We start from the raw sequence: 18,192 nt of genomic DNA, 5'->3' as shown, positions 1-18,192 counted from the left end.
GATAAAGTTACAAGATTGATATAATAATTATTAATCAATATTTTACATACATTGTATTACACATTGTTTTTTTATTAGAATACTTAAATTATAGCATTATAATAATTTAACTATAATTATGGAATCTTTTTTATATTATCAATCGATTCATTTATTACAAATTATTATATTTATTCTATTTTGTGACGTGATATGACAGAGTAATAAATGCAACTGTAATGTAGATATCGTAATTTCTACGATATGATATGATCAAAAAGGTTAAATAAAACTGTAGGTATCGTTCGTATATATTTTATCATATCGATTAACAAATATTGGCAGTATATATAGCATATCTCATTATTATCGCTATTATAGTTATAAGTTATATATAGTTGCAACAATTAACGTACATTATACATATGATCGGCATATCGAACGAGAGCATCAGTTAAAAGATTAAATATAAAATAAATTATTTTTTCAAAATTTTCGAAAAAAACATAGATTACTTTATATTCTTGGAATCGATGAGAGAAATATCTGTTTAATTGTTATTCGCGGCTTATAAATAAATTCCCGTTGTGCGTTAAGAGAGAAAGAGAGAGAGATATATACATAACTATATATATAATATATATAACTATTTAATTTCTAACATGGATACAACTAACAAATAATTTGTAACATGAGTATAAATCTATTCATATATTCTACATTTAGCTCTGAATGTAATAAATTCTGAATTTTGTTTCTTTTATATAAAAAATCGCGCACGATTTTTTATCTCGTGCTGAGAGTAAAACAATCTCATTTAGCGTTAGGTAAACGCGATGAGTACGATAGGATTTGTTCATATACGCGGAAAAAATGAGACTTTTGCAACAACTTTTGTTTCAAAAATCTCTGCAAGAAAAAAGGACTAATAGTAGTCGTTGTAATATAAAAGATATATACGCGCAAATATTAAAGAATTGATTTTCAATTATTCTGCATATAAAGTTAAAGGCAGTGTGTCCACACATTTATCGCTACTTTTATCTTTTTATGTCACTTTTTTAACATTTCAGGCAGCAGATTATCATAAATATACATAAATTTTTTTTTCAACGAGCTCTCGCCACTGATCGAAAGTCTTAGATGGTATTCGTATTGTCGTACCACGGTGGCATCCATCTGGTCGGAGTTCTAGGTCTTCCTCGGGAAATTGGTACCGTAACGTCGACATTTCTGTCGATGCGATTCTTCCTGTGAGCTTCGCTTCTATCCGATACGTTTCTCGAAGCGTTATCTAGAACTACGAACGGTTGATCATTGACACGACGATTTTGCCTGTCCCTGCCGAAACTGGGTGAATAAGGTCTGGTGATGTCATCGTTCTGAATCGTACGATCGACCGAAGGACTACGAATAACTCTTCCGGAAGACTGTCTATGTTGACCGAAACCTCGCGGCTCGTTGTCGACGTCACAGACGTGCAATCGATACGATGGACTGGGAGATCGCGAGATTCTCGTAGGGATCGCGCGATCCGCCAACTCTAGCTGCGTCGGTCTCGATGCTATCGGGCTGACTTGGGACAGTCTGGAGCTTCTGAAAGAATTTTGATTCAAAATTTCAAAAATTAAAAAAAATTTTGAATTCAAAGTATATATAAAATGACAGATTTAAATACCTTCTGCTGGCGGGTGGTGGTTTCCCAGTGACATTCTCCTCATGCATTCGCGTGTTCAATATAGAAAAAGCATTTTGTTCTTGGGCGGCGATTGTTTTGTCACACTGACCACTATTGTCATTTTTAAACCAGTAACCATGTTCTCTTATTCTTTTTGTAGCGCTTGGACTGCCTCTACCATATATCGTTTTAGGTTCCGCGCAGCTCTGACGATCGTACTTCGCGCAATAAGCTTTTCTGTACTCAGGTTGAAGATCAAAGGTACCCTCCAAGCGTAGATTCGCCGGCATCTTCAGTGTTTCAACCCTCGGTATGTATCCGTAAGGAACGTACTGCGATCTCACCTCGCTTGTAGGTTCGTACTCGAATGTACGACATTCCTGACGATGAACTGGTCTGCCGAAGCACGCGCTACCGCGACCGGAAGAGGAGACGTTCGTCGGTCGCAATATCGGCGGTGGTTTACGATAGGTGGGACGATCCCGAGGATAGTCTAGATACTTAGACTGGTACTCGGGGTCTTGGTCGATCTTCATGGAAAACTTTGAGCGCGACGGTGAAGATACCTTTGAGCCATCAGCGCGACCTATTTCATCATCCGGCTTCGCGAGCTTTGGCCGTTCGCGTGGAAAATCCTGTAATAATTATATATATATATATACTTATAATTAATATATAATAATCATACATACATTTTGCATATAATGTCAACGACCGAAAAAAGATGTCTTTTCTTTCTTTCGACTGTTTTTCACGCATCTTTATGACTATTAAATAAATTAAAAAAATTAATTAAAATATTTTTTATGTATTTTTTTTCTAATTTCTCTTTCTACTTTGTTTTTAACAAATCTTGAATTTTTAGACTAAATCTTGAATAAACCTTTAAATATAAATATAATTCTCAATAATACAACATTTATAATAATGACTCAATAATACAATAATTTAATAAATAGCACAAATAAAGTTATCGCATGTAATAATACTTAAATAGAGAAAGATGAATCTAAAATTTATTCAGGAATTTACTTTAAATACAAACAATTATAATTATACAACAAACAATGAAGAAATAGTACGTATACGCAAGAATATATACCTTGTACGCATCTCGATATTCCGGAATTTCGAGCGGCCGACCATTTAAATCTTCCAGCTTTGACACCAACATCTTCATCTCTTCGTTCTTACGTTTCTCTTCTTGATCTTCTTCTATCCATTTATCTTCTTCACTATCGTCTTTGATCTGTTTAGCGTCTATGTCTTGCGTCTTAGTGCGAGGGTAAACAAAATTTTCAGTACTCTCTGTGCTTTGGAAAAAGTCGCCGCCAGCTTTTAAATGCGTTTGCGGCTTCTTTGGCTGCAGTCTATCTATATATAAAAAAAATATAAAGCAAAAAAGAGAAAGGAATGACGGCGCGAAATGTACATCTCGTTAAGCATATTTTAACAATGACTTTCATTACTTTAATTCGTAATCATATATATAAAAATATATTTTACACATAGGATTTTAAACATATTTTTCTTATTTAATTTTTTCTTAATTAATTTTTATCTGCCGCATTTTTTTTCAAAGTTTAATATATAATTTACCTTTAATATTATAATCTCTGAACACATCGGTGTATTCCGGTACAAAGTAGGTATCTCCCTCGAGCTTCAAGTTTGTGCTTCGTCTCAGCAATTCCGGTCTCCGAACTCCCACAAAGGGAACGTACTTGTCCTGATTTTCCGTCGACGTCTCCAACTCGCCCTCCATCTTCAAGTTAGTGGGTATACGCATGAGTTCCGGTCGACTAACATTGAGCCACTCGATAAATTTCTCGCATTTCTCCGTCATGGTGTCCAGGTCGCCCTCCATCTTCAAGGACGTGGGTCGACGCGCAAGCTCGGCGCGATGCTGGCCCTCATAAGGTACGTACGCCGAGTACGTTTCCGTATCGGTGTAGAAATCCCCGCTGCACTTCAAGCTAGTACCCCTTTTCGCAATAATGAACGGATCGCCACTTTTATAAGTTAATAGAAACTAGATCATTCATAAACGCATCGCGATTATAACAATTTCAACTCATCTTCATCTTCGATATTGCGCGCTTCAGCTTCTTCTATAATTTATATTCATTTCTGAGTCTCTCTTTATTAACAAGTTTAACAGAATTAAAAATAATTTAATATAAAAATTATATATGTGTGTGCGTGTACGTGTAGAATTTTGATATTTTGTAGATAAAATATTTTCTTTGCATTATTGTATAGAACTTAATTCGTTTGGCTTGATGTACCAATAAGAACATAATTATATATATATATATATATATATATATATATATATACCATTTGCTGAATTGTGATATCTTAAATTATATGTTCGTGATTTATTAGATGCTACAGAAATAATAAAACGTAAAAGAAAGCAGAAAATCGGTTCTCTTACTACTAAATTGCCAATTTAGTTGCATGACAGTCAGATTTATGTTTCTTCGATATTTACAGGAACTCGCGTGTCTTGGAACAGTTTAGACATAAATGTCCTGAAAGATTCACGACAGAAAAGTATTGATAATCTTCGCGAAACTAGCTAAGCGAATGATCAAATTAAAATTAGATTTCAATCTGTGTACTACACAAAATATTTTATTGTACGTACACACACACGCATATAATTTCTTAATTTTTTGATATTAATTTTTTTAAAATATGTATCTATATGTAACATTATTATTAGAAATATTATTATTATTATAATTATTTATATTATTGTACATTATATTTTTTATATATTATTAAATATTGTTTTGTATAGAAAATCTTGTATTCTCTCCATTGCTTATTATTTATGCAATTACTATTAATTACATTAAATATATATTGATCTTAATTGTGTTATAAAATTTATAATAATGTTAAGAATAGCCTTACCTTCTGATAAGTGATGGACGTCTAAACGAAATCTCGAACTGCGGGACTTCCACTCTTGTCTCCATCTTCTCGTTTCCATGGACCAACTGGGCAAAAGCATTCTCTTCTTTCGCTTTGGATGGATCCTCGATTGCTTCGCGCTCTCGAAAATCCATGCGATACAAAGATTGTGCATCTTCGAAAGTTTCCTCCGAATAATCCTCGGGTTTTCTTTCTTCTATCGGCCAGACATTTTCCTATTACATATACATATATAGATATATGCTTTTAATATGTGCATAAATAATCAATTATCTCGATATACATTTAAAAAAAATACCGTATAAATACCTTAGAAGGTTCCTCGACATTTGTACCAAAGGCGCGATGATACTCAGACGTGGAATCCTGGACCGCTGATTCCGGATGAGACTGAAGATTGTCCTTCGGCCGATCCTGGACGCGCCTCCTCCGATAGCGAGCCAACTCGTCGACCGTCAATCCTTCGAGAAACGGCCATCTCTCCTTGGTCTTGCTCTTACGTCCCTTCTTCTCCTTGCCTTTACCATGCGCTATCTCGAGATCCGGGGGTGGCTTGCCGACACCGCGAGAGGAGGATCTTTGCCTAATCGTAATCTTAATTACAAAGTGATATCATACATTTGTAATTTTATTTATTTTATTCTTATTATTTTTTATTCAAGTATAATAATTCTGTTCAATATTTGTGTATATTCCACTCTTTGAAAGAAATAATTATATATGTATTTTCGTTGAGTATTTAAACAATTGTTTATTATATTAAACTTTGCTAATTCAAACTATCATATCCACGAATATGCAGATTGAATAAGATATATAATTTGCGATGCGATAGGGATGGATGACTTGAGCTTACTGAAGATGAGCTTACCGAAGAACCGAGGTATTAGAGGGACGCGAATTAGGGATGTAAGAGGGCGGGCCGGCTGGAGAAGCGGCGAGGAGGCGAGGGGGCACAGAGGTAGGACTAGGAACAGGAAGAGAGTGGTACGAAAGTGCTGTACATGCCATTACAACGGCTCTTCCGAATACGACGAATCGATTTGCAAAACGCGCAGCTTGAAAAATAAATCTCATCCTGGCCTAATGGTTCGCGCGCACGTCAACCCTCGCGAATTACATCAACAACGAATAATGCATTCGTGAGATGTCCCCACAATGTTGTAGTTTCAACTGCGACAAAAAGAAATTTCGACAAATGTAAAAACCGTTCTAATAAGATAAATTCCGATTGATTAAGCGTTGAGAAAAGAGAAAATTATTATGTAAATAATGTGAAATGCATTTGACTGATGAAAATGTGACATGTAAAAAATATTATTTCGAATTTGTCTTTGTTTTAATGGCATATAATGTTATTAATTTATCGTAGTCCATTCTAATAAATATTTTAAAAATTACATATGTGTGTATGTAAAGTGTAGATGTAAAAAAAGATAAAGCTGGCTGTTATATAGGGATCATTTGTAATCTCGTAATTAGCAGAATGAGCTTGCATGTCAGGGTGAGAGGGGTAAGCTTGTACAGGGTAGCGTGGCCGAGCGGTCTAAGGCGCTGGTTTAAGGCACCAGTCTCTTCGGGGGCGTGGGTTCGAATCCCACCGTTGCCATTTATTTTTGTTCTCTCTCCCTCACACATTATTTTATCTCATTCCGTGTAAGAAATTTTGATAACGTTATCAGTTTTATTCGGCGCCACTTTTTTCTTCGTACAAATCGCATGGATCTTTTTCTTTTGCCCAGTTCGCCCTTAATTTGCAGATTTATTCTTGGTCGATTCGTAATGTTGAGGTTTCTCATTCGACCTAATGGCCCCGATTTGAACCGCGACCCTAGACCCTAGTATCCTCACTCCCACTCGCACGACAAATTTGTATGCGCCGCTAAATTAATGTCCGCGCCACGTGGTTCGCACGCACCGACGAAGCCGCGAAACGGCGGATACGGCATATCGCCACCCGGTCAGTTGTTCTGCGGTCTCAGTGCGTGATTGAATCTAAACGCATTTTACAGAGCCGCCGCCGGCGGTGCTTGCACGCGAGCTTCCTTAGTAAAAGGAATCCAGGCCGTGGCCCATCAAAAAGTCTCACCCGTCTCGTCTCCTTATCGCTGAGTTTTTTTAAATCAAGCTCTAATTAGAAATATGCGTGAACAAATCGAATTAAATACTTCATTTAATTTTAATATATATGCCTCTCTATTATTTATCTCTATCCTATCTTAGTTTGATACCTATCTTTAAATTTTTTTTAATTGGTTATAATTATAGCTTCTTATTTTTTTTATAAACAATGCGTTATTATTTTTTAAAAAAGACGTAAAATATCTTTTGTTACATAGTTTTTAAAGTAATTTTTCATAAAAACTTGCATATTCTACAATATTTCTGAACTTGATCAACGAAGAATGAAAAAACATGAATATCTCGTTTTATTGCACGTTTGTGATTACGATCTCTGATTACTTTGGGAAATTAATGCGGTAAACGGTATCGACGTATTTAAGCTGTTACATTATTGGGTAGGCGTGACTAAACGATCAGCTTAAATGGGATTAAAAGGCGAGATGATCATTTAGTTGAAAGCACGACCGCGATAAATGCGCTTGCCACTTAACGAATTAAAGAAGATTATTATTGAAAGTATTACGCGCTAAATAGGAAATTAAATTAATATTGATACTCGTCGAGATAATCTCTCTTCGCAATATCGATTTAGCAACAATCACCTAATTAGATAATCAGATAATCCATGATATATAGAGTATATTTACATAAAAGATATGCCTGAATCTTTCGAGTATATATTTCAAATTGTGCAATTGGGGCAACACATATATGCTAATGTCATATATGGTAATAAATCATATACATGTTATTTGCATATTGTGACTATAGTTGCAAAGTATAAGTACTTCTGTAAGTAGCAAGTATAGTTGAGCAGCAATTGAGTAAGCTATATAGCTTTACAACAAAAAATAAAACACATAGACATTGAATTGGAAAAAAATAATAGAATTATTTAGCAAGTAAATATGAGTCATTTTTTTGCAGATAAGATGTTTTTTTAATGCAGAAAAAATTTAAAAAAAAATAAATTTTTTAAAAAGATTTGTTTCAATCATGGATTATGTTTCTCGCATATACAATTTACGCAATGAGCATTTACCAATACAAAACAAAAGAAAAAATGTAGTTGCATAGAAAGAAATAAGTAAATTTTGGTAAATATAGTGCACAAAATAGTTGCATTATTCTCTAATTATAACAGAGAGTATCTTCAGAATCTTAAAGCTCTTAAATCTTTGCGAAGAGAGAAGGATATATAATAAAAACGAGTGGCAAAGAAGTGATCAGACGTACGCGCGGATTTAAATTAAATACAGTTAGATTAATTAAATAGTGCAACGTGCGATGTATTCTTCGATCGACTGACGGCTTCCAGAAGCCGCGGCAAACGTTTACCTTTTGCCGGAACGGTCGCTTTTTCCCTCGCCCATTGCATCGTCCTATCCAGCGATCGCCCTTCGAAGGATGCGACCAAGTGCGGTGACGAGATAAGGGGGACTAGTCCCTGGAACGACGTCCGCGTGGAACGGAAGAAGCAAGGAAAGGTACGAAGGAGCGAACGGAGAGCGCGAAACCTTCCTTCTGGCGCGACTGCTTCTTCGGAGATGTTGATAAGAAGGTGCTAGGGGTGATCAGGGGTGATACACCTGCGCAGCTGCGAGGATTGGTGCGCCCAAGGGTGCCAGGGTGCCAGGGTGGTGAGCAGGATAATGCGATAAAGCCGAGTTGGACGAATCTGGATTAAAGATAAAAAGGAGCAGTTTCATTCATCATAAATAAAAGGGATAATATTATAATCTATTATAATTGAATGAGAATTTATATGAATATAAATTATTCGCAAATAAATATATGTATATTATATAGGGTAAAAATAATTTATTTCACGTTGACTTTATCAGTGTGTTTTCATTTGAATTACAATCATTTCGTTAAATTAAAAATTATTAGAATTTTGCAAACAATTTTTAACTCACAATAATATATATGTTATCATCAGTTATCGCATATTGATCTCTAACCAATAAAATATATATATAATTATCGAAATACATACCTTATTTATTATATATTTTGTGAAGTTTTGCAACATTTTATATATATTCTTTAATAAAATGTAATTTTTTTGTATTTTATATTTTATACTATCGAAGAATATATATCATGTATAAAATATATAAGGTTATAATAGAATACCAAATTTTTAGATATCATATAATTGTACGTTGCACATCTGTGCATATTTTCAAATAAATATATTAGAATTTCATCAATTTAAAAGTTAAAAAGTAATCACTAATACAATAAGATAAATACTCACGTAAACACTTTGAAGACATTTTAATTGCAACTTTTCGTCGCTAGCTTTCTTTTTTTGAATACGTTCAAATCCCCATAGAAAGAAAGAATAAGAAAGAAAACAAAATGACTAGCGAAGTGAGCGGAGCTTTTTCGTATCGGTGGCGTCATCTATCGCGATTCTGAAGTACTAAAGATTCTCGGGACGAACCATAGTGGGCGCAACGATCGCGATATCATCTGATCATCTGTCAAACTGCCATGCGTTTACATATGTAGCACATATGTGATATGTGTACGTTACGTTGTATCTCATATCTCATTAGGCGGCAGGATCGAATAGTGGTGCAAAATCAACGGGAAGAGTGATTAGGAAATAACCTTGGATATCGGAGAGAACTTTTAACTGAACTTCAGGATGCGTGCAAGTAGATAATATCGGCGAGAATGAAGAAAAACATGAATTCGCCGTCGAAACTCACGGAGTTTGCTCCGTTGAGTCCCGAAGAGAGTCAACCTGTCGTAGCGTCACTCTTTTCCAAATTTTTCAACTTTACCAGAAGTGAGTATCCGGCTAAATATTTTTAATTATATTATGTTACTATATAATCCATTGTTCTTCTATAATTATTCGATTTATACTTACAATTAGATACCTTCAATTGCATTTCAATGTTTGATTACATCCATCATAGTAAGATGTAATTACTGATTGTCAGAATGAAGATATAATACAAAAAAGTAATATTTTAGCTTCTTAAGGAAATTCATAAATCTAGAAATTATGTGCCAACAACAGGTCGTACTGGTCTTAATGTCATTATTTTGACTATTACATATCATATATTATATATTATGTTTAGATTCATCGAGCACGAATGATTCCATGGTATCTTCCAACAATGACGAATGTAATTCCTCCGATTCAGACTCGTGGAAGCAATCGGAGAGTACAGAACAAACCCCTGATGACGATACCACTAGTATGATAAATTTTTCATTAGCTGGCGAGGGCCGCAGTTTACCAAATGTTTTGAAACGTATCAGTAATATTGTGGCGTTAAAAAGTAATGTAAGTGTTATATTATACCTTTACTTTTACGCTATATTATTATTTTATATAATGTAGAATTTCTTATGATAAAGATCTTCCACGTTACTTTATAGAATCTACGTTCGTATAAAGATTCTCAGTTGAGGAGTTATTGGATGCCAGACAGCGTGAGTAAACAGTGCTATGAATGTGGCGAAAGATTCACGACGTTTCGAAGGAGGCACCATTGTCGCGTGTGCGGACAAATTTTCTGCTCCAAGTGTTGCTCCGATCAAATACCAGGGAAAATTATGGGATGCACTGGTACAGAGAAACATGAATATCTCTAATATATTTATATAAATATATATCTATATTATTTATCTTTATATCTATATATATTTCTTATACTTAGGGGATCTCAGAGTTTGTACATATTGTTGCAAAGTCGTTCTCTCTTACCTACAATCCTCGGATATGAGGAGCGATTTATCGGCGGATTTGAAAGCGTTGCAAGAAGATCTTCAAGTGAAGTATGGAAACGATTCACCATTGTTAACTCGAAAGCATACCAGCGAGTCGATGGGTGACGAAACCTCTATATGCCGCAAGCCAAGCATAGGATATATGGAGGAGAATTACGCGACTAAACGGTAAAAATTAATTATATGTGTGTATGATTAAATATTATTTATTTTTTTATTCAATTCGTGCCCTCTCGTGTGTTATAGATCGGGTAATAGTTATCTAACGTCGCACGAACGCTCGCTCGTGTTGCAAAATTCGGCCTCTTTAAGGATGATTTGGGAGGAATTGTTCCGATCTGGTCAAGCTATTCAATTGCAAACGCATAGAATCCGATTGAAAAGTTATTACAATTGTTTTCTAGCAAGCGAACTGGTGAATTGGATGATAGCACAGAATAAAGCAGCTACTCGGTATGTGTCTGCTAGACGTTATTAAATTGTCAAAGTGCCTACAATTCGAATTACGATTATGATGCTTTCTTTTTTTTTTTATATAGCGTGCAAGCGACTGCGATAGGCCAAGCATTGTTGGAAGCGGGTTTCATCGAGTCGGTTGCCGGTGATAACGTATTTAGCGATTCGGCAGTTGTATTTAGGCCGGTAGAATTATCCTCCTTACAAAGTATAGACCTATTAACGGAAAAACGGACAACATGCGATGCACAAGAACCGGCATGGATGAAAACTATTCCACAACATGATTCAACTACCGGTAATAAATACAACAAATTAAGATCTTTGACGAACAATTATTTAACGACAATTGATTCGTTGTAGATTCCGAAAGCGAGACGAAACCTACAAACTCGCAGTCACAAACTTTCGGTCGTTTGCCGTCATCCAGTTCGAGTTTTTACTTGGATTTAAATTTGGAAGCATCCACCGTCACGTTAAAAAGACCAACCTCGGAGGATTTAACTGCAATTTCTGTGGACAGTAGCGATGGAATAGTCGAACAGAAAGAAATCAATCTTAAATCGCACGATTGTAATCACAAGATATGTGATGATCTGTTGAGTGATACGCTTCAAGTGCACGAGTTCAAAGAGAAAAACGGATGGCACAGAGCGACTAATCTGAGAATAGCCTTCGGCGAACTAAGCGCGTATGAGGGTTTAACGTAAGTTCTTTGGAGTATATTTAATAATTGATACTATTAATAATAATATAAAAAAGTAAAGAAAAAGCGATATGTTGATTGCAGGGACGCGTATAAAGCGCACGAAGATTCTCTCATTAAACAACTCCTAAGCAAGGAAGGCTTGTCGCAAACGTGGTCAAATACTATTCTGTCCATCGCGCATCAGATAGTCGATCACGTCCGACCAGATTTGCACCATGACGCTGATAATCTAGATATTCGACAATACATACAATTCAAAAAGTGTCCCGGTGGTAGCAGGGAAGACTGCAATATCATATCTGGTGTGATTTGCAGTAAGAATGTCGCTCATCGTTGTATGAACGCCATGATCGCACATCCAAAGATTTTATTATTGCAATGCGGTTTGATGTATCAGCGAGTGGAGGGCAAATTGATTAGCTTGGAGCCTGTAATGTTGCAGGTACATGATAATTTTTTTTTTTTTTTTACATTATCCTTATATTATTTTTAGTTAATCAAATTTTGTTTTCGATCGATCAATTGATGTTTATTTTCTTGATCTTTTATTACTTAAAAATATCGCTCTACGATATTTTAATTTCTTCAACATTTTTTAGGAGAGCGAATATTTGGGACATACGGTGGCGAGAATTACCGCTCTGGGTCCAGATGTGGTGCTCGTGCATCGTTCCGTAGCTAGATTAGCTCAGGACAAGTTGAGAGAATGCGGTGTAACATTGGTTTTAAACGTAAAACTTAGCGTACTCAAAAGAGTAGCACGATGCACAGGTGCTAGTATTGTAAACACTATAGATGCGCATATAAGTGCGAGATATATGCTTGGCACGTGCAAGAAGTTCTATTTAAGAAATTTTCCAGATGAACAAAGTAAATAAAAAATATATGTAGCTGTATATATAATTCATGAAATTTTTCCTGGATGTATCAAGTTGATAAATTTAAAACATGACGTATAAAAAAACAATTTTATTTAAAAAAATGTTACGTGCCATGTTTAAAATTTTTTATCAACTTGATTGATCCAGAACGAGAGAATTTTACCAATTTTGTAATTTTAATTTTTTAGGAGGCATCAAGACGCTAATGTATTTCGAAGGCTGCGCAAATCCACATTTGGGCGCGACAATTTTATTGCGAGGCGGTTCGCAGACCGAATTAAAAAGAGTGAAAAACGTTACATCGATGATGATTTTTGCGGCTTATTCGTGGCGCCTCGAAAAGTCATTTCTCATGGACGAGTTCGCTAAACCGCCGTCGCCCAAGAATAATTCGTTTCTAGATGAAACATTGCAAAGAGATTCCTCGAACGGCGAGGTGTCCGAGAAGCTCGAAAATCACGTTATCGGTGAAAATATACATGCAATTGACACAAAGAGATCGTCGAAAATGAATCAAGATCAGAAAGATACACTCGGCGATGAGCAAAGTGTACGGAATACAAAGTCGCATAATCCAAGTGTACCCGTAAAGAATGAAAATCTCCATTTCTCCGAGAATATTTTAAATGTAGATTCTCTGAAGGAAGTATCTTCGATGCTGTCGGAGTATTCTGATCCTTATGACACGTTAAAATTATTTAAAACAAAATTGAAACCATCTTTGCACGATTCGAAGGTGCCAACATCTTGCGAGAATGATGCGGTAAATTTATGTAACAATGACAAATCGAAGAACAATACTTTGGACTTTGTTTCCGATGACACAGAGGAACAGAATAATTCCGTGACTGCGGATAAGGAGCAAAAGGCCGAAGAACTTGTCGACAAGGCGAAATCAAAGGACAAGATATCTTCCGAGGAGAAACGTATTTACGGAGAATCCATAAGCGACCGAAGCGATCCCTTGCATCAGTATTTGAACGATGAAGATAACGAAGACGTAAACCGTAATAGTCCGAACGGTCAGCGTCTGAGCGTTGCCGATTTTCCGCTATTCAATAAATTCAAGAAAGCGCTCGAGGATACCGTGCTGAGTGTATCACCGTATCTAAAGTTTTCCATACCCTATCTAGAGACTGAGCCTGGTAGGAATTGCGTACTGAGGAGCTTTTTCCCACGGGAGATTTATTATTCGGCTCAATTTCTCGACAAGGTCAAGGATATTCGAGCGAACAGTGTCAACGAACAGCTCGCGTCCGAGAATCGCGAACGAGCAAACAGTATCAAGTTAAAGTCACATCATCCGTTCGTTCAGACGCGCCTGACTACGGATGTCGATAGCCGGGAGGTGCAGAGTCTCCTGGCGAATTTCCGCGCATGCGGAAGTAGACTTTACCCGACGTACAACTGTATGCTGGATAAACATCAATCATCAACGGTATCGACCGAGAGCAACGAACAGCAAATTCCTTCGTGGCCGGACTGTCTGGATCCTGGTAGTCATCAACGTCTTTCCGTGCTGTTTTGCAGCTTCTCGCACACCGACAACGATACCCCGGCGTTCTGCGTGAATCCCTGGGTCGTAAACATGATGATGTACGGCCAGAACGACATCGCGCTCGGCCGCTTCCTGGAGCGTTATTGCTTGACGACGGAGTACAAATGCCCGGCGCAGGCCTGTCGTGCACAAATAGCCCAACACGTCAGACGATTCGCGCACGACGGCGCCTGCATGCACATCAGTCTCAGCGAGATGAGCTCCGAGCCGTTTGTACAAGAGAATGCCGATCATCAGATCCTGATGTGGAGCAAATGCGTAAAATGTAAGAGCGTGTCGCCGGTGGTACCGATGTCGGATGACACGTGGTGCTTGTCTTTCGCCAAGTATCTCGAGTTACGCTTCTACGGCGGTGTCTATACGAAACGCGACGGCACAGACGCGTGTCAACATTCCCTACATTACGATCACTATCAGTACTTTACGCGCAAGAATATGCTGGCCGTATTCAAGTTCACCAAGATCTTGCAGTGGGAGATCTCGCTGCCGCCGCCGCTGATAAACATCATCTACGATCCGAAGCAGCACGCCAACGTGATCGAGGAGATGAAGAGCGTGGCGCTAAAGGGCGATGAGGTTTTCACGGCGATCAGAGAAAAACTGATGGGCTTGCAGACGGACTTGGAGAGCCTGAATCTTGCCAAGCAACAGCTGATCAAGGATCAGCAGTATTTTAAAAACAAGATCGAGGAGATTCAACTCAAGTTAACTTCGCCAACCCTGGAGAATAAGAAGCTCGAGGGTAAAGTGTCCGAGAAGCAAGTACAGGCGTTGATGTTCAGGATCGAGGATGGCATCGTAATCCTCAAACGACTCATCTCGGAGGCTGTGTTTACGTGGAACAACAAACTATCGGAGATGTCGGCCAAAAAGAAGGACGAACGACCGCGCCGGTTCACCGAACGTTCAATGACGGTCGGCAGCAACAGCGTAGTAGACACCGATGGATACATAACCGAGGATACCGCGTCCGAGTCGCAGGTCGAAGACTCTAGCCCCATGTCGGCCGATTATAACGCCATCGACGCGATCGCGACAGTGCAGAGCGACTTTCAAACGTCCGAAGGGCTCGAGAATTCCGACAACGAGCTCTTGGAATCGACCACGAATCCCGACGAAGTCGTTACCGTTCAAGATGCATCGCCCAAGATGCATCAGAGATCACACTCCGACGTTTTTCCGCTGTCTTCCGATGATATGACCGATAAGAAGAAGAAGAAGAAGACCATCCTGTCACAGTTGTTACCGTCCGTTTCTGTGAATCATACAATACCGAATCCTCTAGGACCTTTGGAGCACTACCTGTTGCCACTCGGGTAATTTATATTCGATTTAACTCCTCGCTCACATCGTATTATCTTTATCTGCGTCGCAGTGATTAACTTTGAAAATGATTCATACTTTTATTGCAGATCGGTGGTACCTATAGTGGTCTACGAGTCCGAGCTTTCGTCCATAATCGCGTACGCCCTGGATTCGCACGACTACAAGCATGCGTTGCAGGAATTGCTGCGCGTGGCGAAAGGTTCGGACTTCAATCCGAGTCCGTTGAGCAAACGTAAGTTTCCAGAGGGCAGAGATAGTTCGCTCGATCTGGCGCAATCGGGCGAGTTGAAGCGACCATCCGTGCTGTCCTTCTTCCGCGGTAACAGTCCCAATCCGGCCAGCAGCCCCGTCGAATCTGACAAGAACATAGGGAGCGTGGAATCGTCTAGCGGCGCCGTCGGTCCCGTCGACGTCGACGACGACAAGAAGGCGATAAAGCAGCAGAATTACATCGAGGTGCAATTCAACGACGCCACGACCAATTTCTTCTGCAGGATATACTTTGCCGCGCAATTCGCCGCTTTGAGAGACAGCGTTCTGCCATGCGGCGAAGACGGCTTTACAAGAAGCCTCAGTCGAAGTGTACAGTGGGCTGCGAGAGGCGGAAAGAGCGGCAGTGCCTTCTGCAAGAGCAGAGGTGCGATCGATCATCACTTTTACATATTTTGTTGGGTTTTTTTTTTAATTACCAAGAATATATGTGTGCGCGATGTTTATACATTTTCCATTTTCATAAAATATGCACCTTTTTTAAAAATACTTTAATTAATTCATTTATAGTTATATGTATCTTGTATTAATATTTCTTTTATTTTTGTAGACGATAGGTTCATCATAAAGGAAATGTCTCGACTCGAGATGCAAATCTTTCTCGACTTCGCGCCCAACTATTTCGCTTACATGGAAAAGTGTCAGCAAACTAAACAACCGACGTTGCTGGGCAAAATTGTTGGCGTATACAGGGTGTCGTTTAAGAACAACACAACAAACGCGGGACTTCGTACCAGCGTGTTAGTGATGGAAAATCTATTTTATAACCGAGTTATCACCGATAAATTCGATTTAAAGGGATCCGTGCGGAATCGATTAGTGAATCCAGACGACACCTGTCACGAGGGTGAATTGGTCTTGTTGGACGAGAATCTATTGAACAGTACGTATCTCTGTCTCCTCCGATTATTTACCGAACGTATGATTTGTTCGCGCAAAATGTGTTAAACAAACGCGTTTCGCATTTTAGTGAGCTGCGACTCTCCCCTGTACATCAGATCGCATTCCAAGGCGGTGTTAAACCGAGCCATCGAACAGGACACCAAGTTTTTAGCGGACAACTCTGTAATGGACTACTCGTTATTGGTAGGCTTGGAGCCAAGCTCCGACGAGCTTGTGCTCGGTATAATTGGTAAGCGCGATTCTATATCTGTACTATTCTTTTTTTTGTTGTCGAATATCGATTTTATACATTGTTATCTCTTCCATCGTAAATAGATTACATAAGAACGTTTACTTGGGACAAAAAGCTGGAGACTATGGTGAAAAAATCTGGTATTCTGGGAGGCCAAGGTAAATTACCAACGATAATCTCACCGGAGGAATATCGCGCTAGGTTCATCGCCGCGATGCACCGTTACTTTCTGCCGGTACCGGACAGATGGTCGGGTTTAGGTAGAAGCGTCGAAATACCACCGGAATAAATGTGATTTAAGATACGCAATTTTATACTCAATAATCACGTAATCGATGTACATATACATTTTTTATTCATATCGCGAAAATGTGAGCGCTATTGATAGCATAACACGCTCGTTCTATCGATGTAACATTTTATACAGTGATAAAATACTCGACAAGTATAAGTAATATCGAGATACCAGTTACCAGTTTTAATCTTATCACTACGTAACATAAATTAATATTCTAATTTGTCGCGCGTGGAGGAAATAATTTTTAGTTATATTCGTAAGATCGATCGTCAATTATATACCCTTATATTGTATCATTGTTAATTTAATATAATAATTCTTTTGTAATATACTTTAAAAGCGGATGCTTTCGCTCTCGATCTCTAAAGTACAAAGGTATCAGTGAAACTAGACCACGAGGCTAAGAAAGCACCATTATTAATATTTTATTTAATTCTCCAAAAATTATGTACACGACCATTATTTATCTTTGTAATAGTCAAATAAACAATAATTATATAATTTTAACATAGTAAAATATTTTCGTTCTCATCGATAGTGTTTTATCTTAAATACAGCCTACACATATTACACAAACATAAGGAAGGTATTAAAGCGTGTACCTTATTGGAAAAAATATTTCGCCATATTCTCGCAAAGTTCTCTTTTTTTCTTAATATAACTAATATCTACTATTATTTACATAAACGCGCATTCACAGAGATAAAGCTGTATACTCGACGCTTGGATATTTGAATTTCGATCGCATGATTGAAAATCAAATTACCCAGCTAGGATTCTGATTTCTGTCATTATCGTCATCGAGATCACTATTACGATTACAAATAAAACAAAAATTGAATATTATATTGCATTCGTAAAGACACTTTGCCGTCAGATATATATAAATCGATTATAAAGAATAAAGAATTCTCTGTTATCACTTTAATTGGAAAGAGATTTCTAAAGAGCTATAGAGAGAGAGAGAGAGAGAGAATACGACCTATATAAATTCGCTACAAAAAAGAATAGAGACTTAATGAAAAACAAATATATATATATATATATATATATATATATATTTATATAGTATG

The 18,192-nt window shown here is 37.6% G+C and overlaps 2 protein-coding genes and 1 non-coding gene across 4 annotated transcripts; 2 read left to right on the top strand and 1 right to left on the bottom strand.

Moving 5' to 3' along the window:
• Positions 1-225: 225 nt before the first annotated feature.
• Positions 226-8,219, bottom strand: LOC145948261 (uncharacterized). 2 transcript variants are annotated; one of them, XM_083057994.1, is made up of 7 exons: positions 8,066-8,219; positions 4,913-5,186; positions 4,583-4,818; positions 3,257-3,642; positions 2,760-3,031; positions 1,658-2,292; positions 226-1,575 (listed from the first exon to the last, which is right to left on the bottom strand). In XM_083057994.1, the coding sequence occupies exons 1-7, from the start codon at positions 8,098-8,100 to the stop codon at positions 1,119-1,121; spliced, it is 2,295 nt and encodes a 764-aa protein (XP_082914120.1). In that variant the 5' UTR covers positions 8,101-8,219; the 3' UTR covers positions 226-1,118. The 2 variants fall into 2 exon arrangements, with proteins under 2 accessions (XP_082914120.1, XP_082914123.1); XM_083057997.1 differs by having other exon boundaries at positions 226-1,572.
• Positions 6,131-6,212, top strand: Trnal-aag (transfer RNA leucine (anticodon AAG)). The gene has a single exon. It is a non-coding gene; the product is annotated as a tRNA-Leu (tRNA).
• Positions 8,220-9,237: 1,018 nt separating the features above from the next.
• Positions 9,238-17,650, top strand: Fab1 (1-phosphatidylinositol 3-phosphate 5-kinase fab1). The gene is made up of 14 exons (XM_083032567.1): positions 9,238-9,530; positions 9,832-10,040; positions 10,136-10,325; positions 10,417-10,654; positions 10,733-10,939; positions 11,026-11,240; positions 11,306-11,648; positions 11,733-12,093; positions 12,251-12,521; positions 12,721-15,406; positions 15,503-16,053; positions 16,237-16,569; positions 16,657-16,818; positions 16,905-17,650. The coding sequence occupies exons 1-14, from the start codon at positions 9,416-9,418 to the stop codon at positions 17,108-17,110; spliced, it is 6,087 nt and encodes a 2,028-aa protein (XP_082888693.1). The 5' UTR covers positions 9,238-9,415; the 3' UTR covers positions 17,111-17,650.
• Positions 17,651-18,192: the final 542 nt, after the last annotated feature.

Source organism: Prenolepis imparis, unplaced genomic scaffold (genome assembly GCF_030444845.1).
Source record: "Prenolepis imparis isolate NDT839.2.m4 unplaced genomic scaffold, iyPreImpa1.0 SCAF_2, whole genome shotgun sequence".
NCBI classification, from domain to species: domain Eukaryota; kingdom Metazoa; phylum Arthropoda; class Insecta; order Hymenoptera; family Formicidae; genus Prenolepis; species Prenolepis imparis.
This window is presented reverse-complemented; position numbering and strand designations above follow the sequence as displayed.

Coding starts and splice junctions, on each gene's coding strand:
- LOC145948261 (XM_083057994.1), bottom strand. CDS start 8,100: ATGGGCGAGGGAAAAAGCGACCGTTCCGGCAAAAG. Junction 2,293..2,759: donor AATATCGAGATGCGTACAAG/GTATATATTCTT, acceptor TAATTATTACAG/GATTTTCCACGCGAACGGCC. Junction 1,576..1,657: donor CCACCACCCGCCAGCAGAAG/GTATTTAAATCT, acceptor AAATTCTTTCAG/AAGCTCCAGACTGTCCCAAG.
- Fab1 (XM_083032567.1), top strand. CDS start 9,416: ATGAAGAAAAACATGAATTCGCCGTCGAAACTCACGGAGTTTGCTCCG. Junction 10,940..11,025: donor CAGAATAAAGCAGCTACTCG/GTATGTGTCTGC, acceptor TTTTTTATATAG/CGTGCAAGCGACTGCGATAG. Junction 12,094..12,250: donor TGGAGCCTGTAATGTTGCAG/GTACATGATAAT, acceptor AACATTTTTTAG/GAGAGCGAATATTTGGGACA.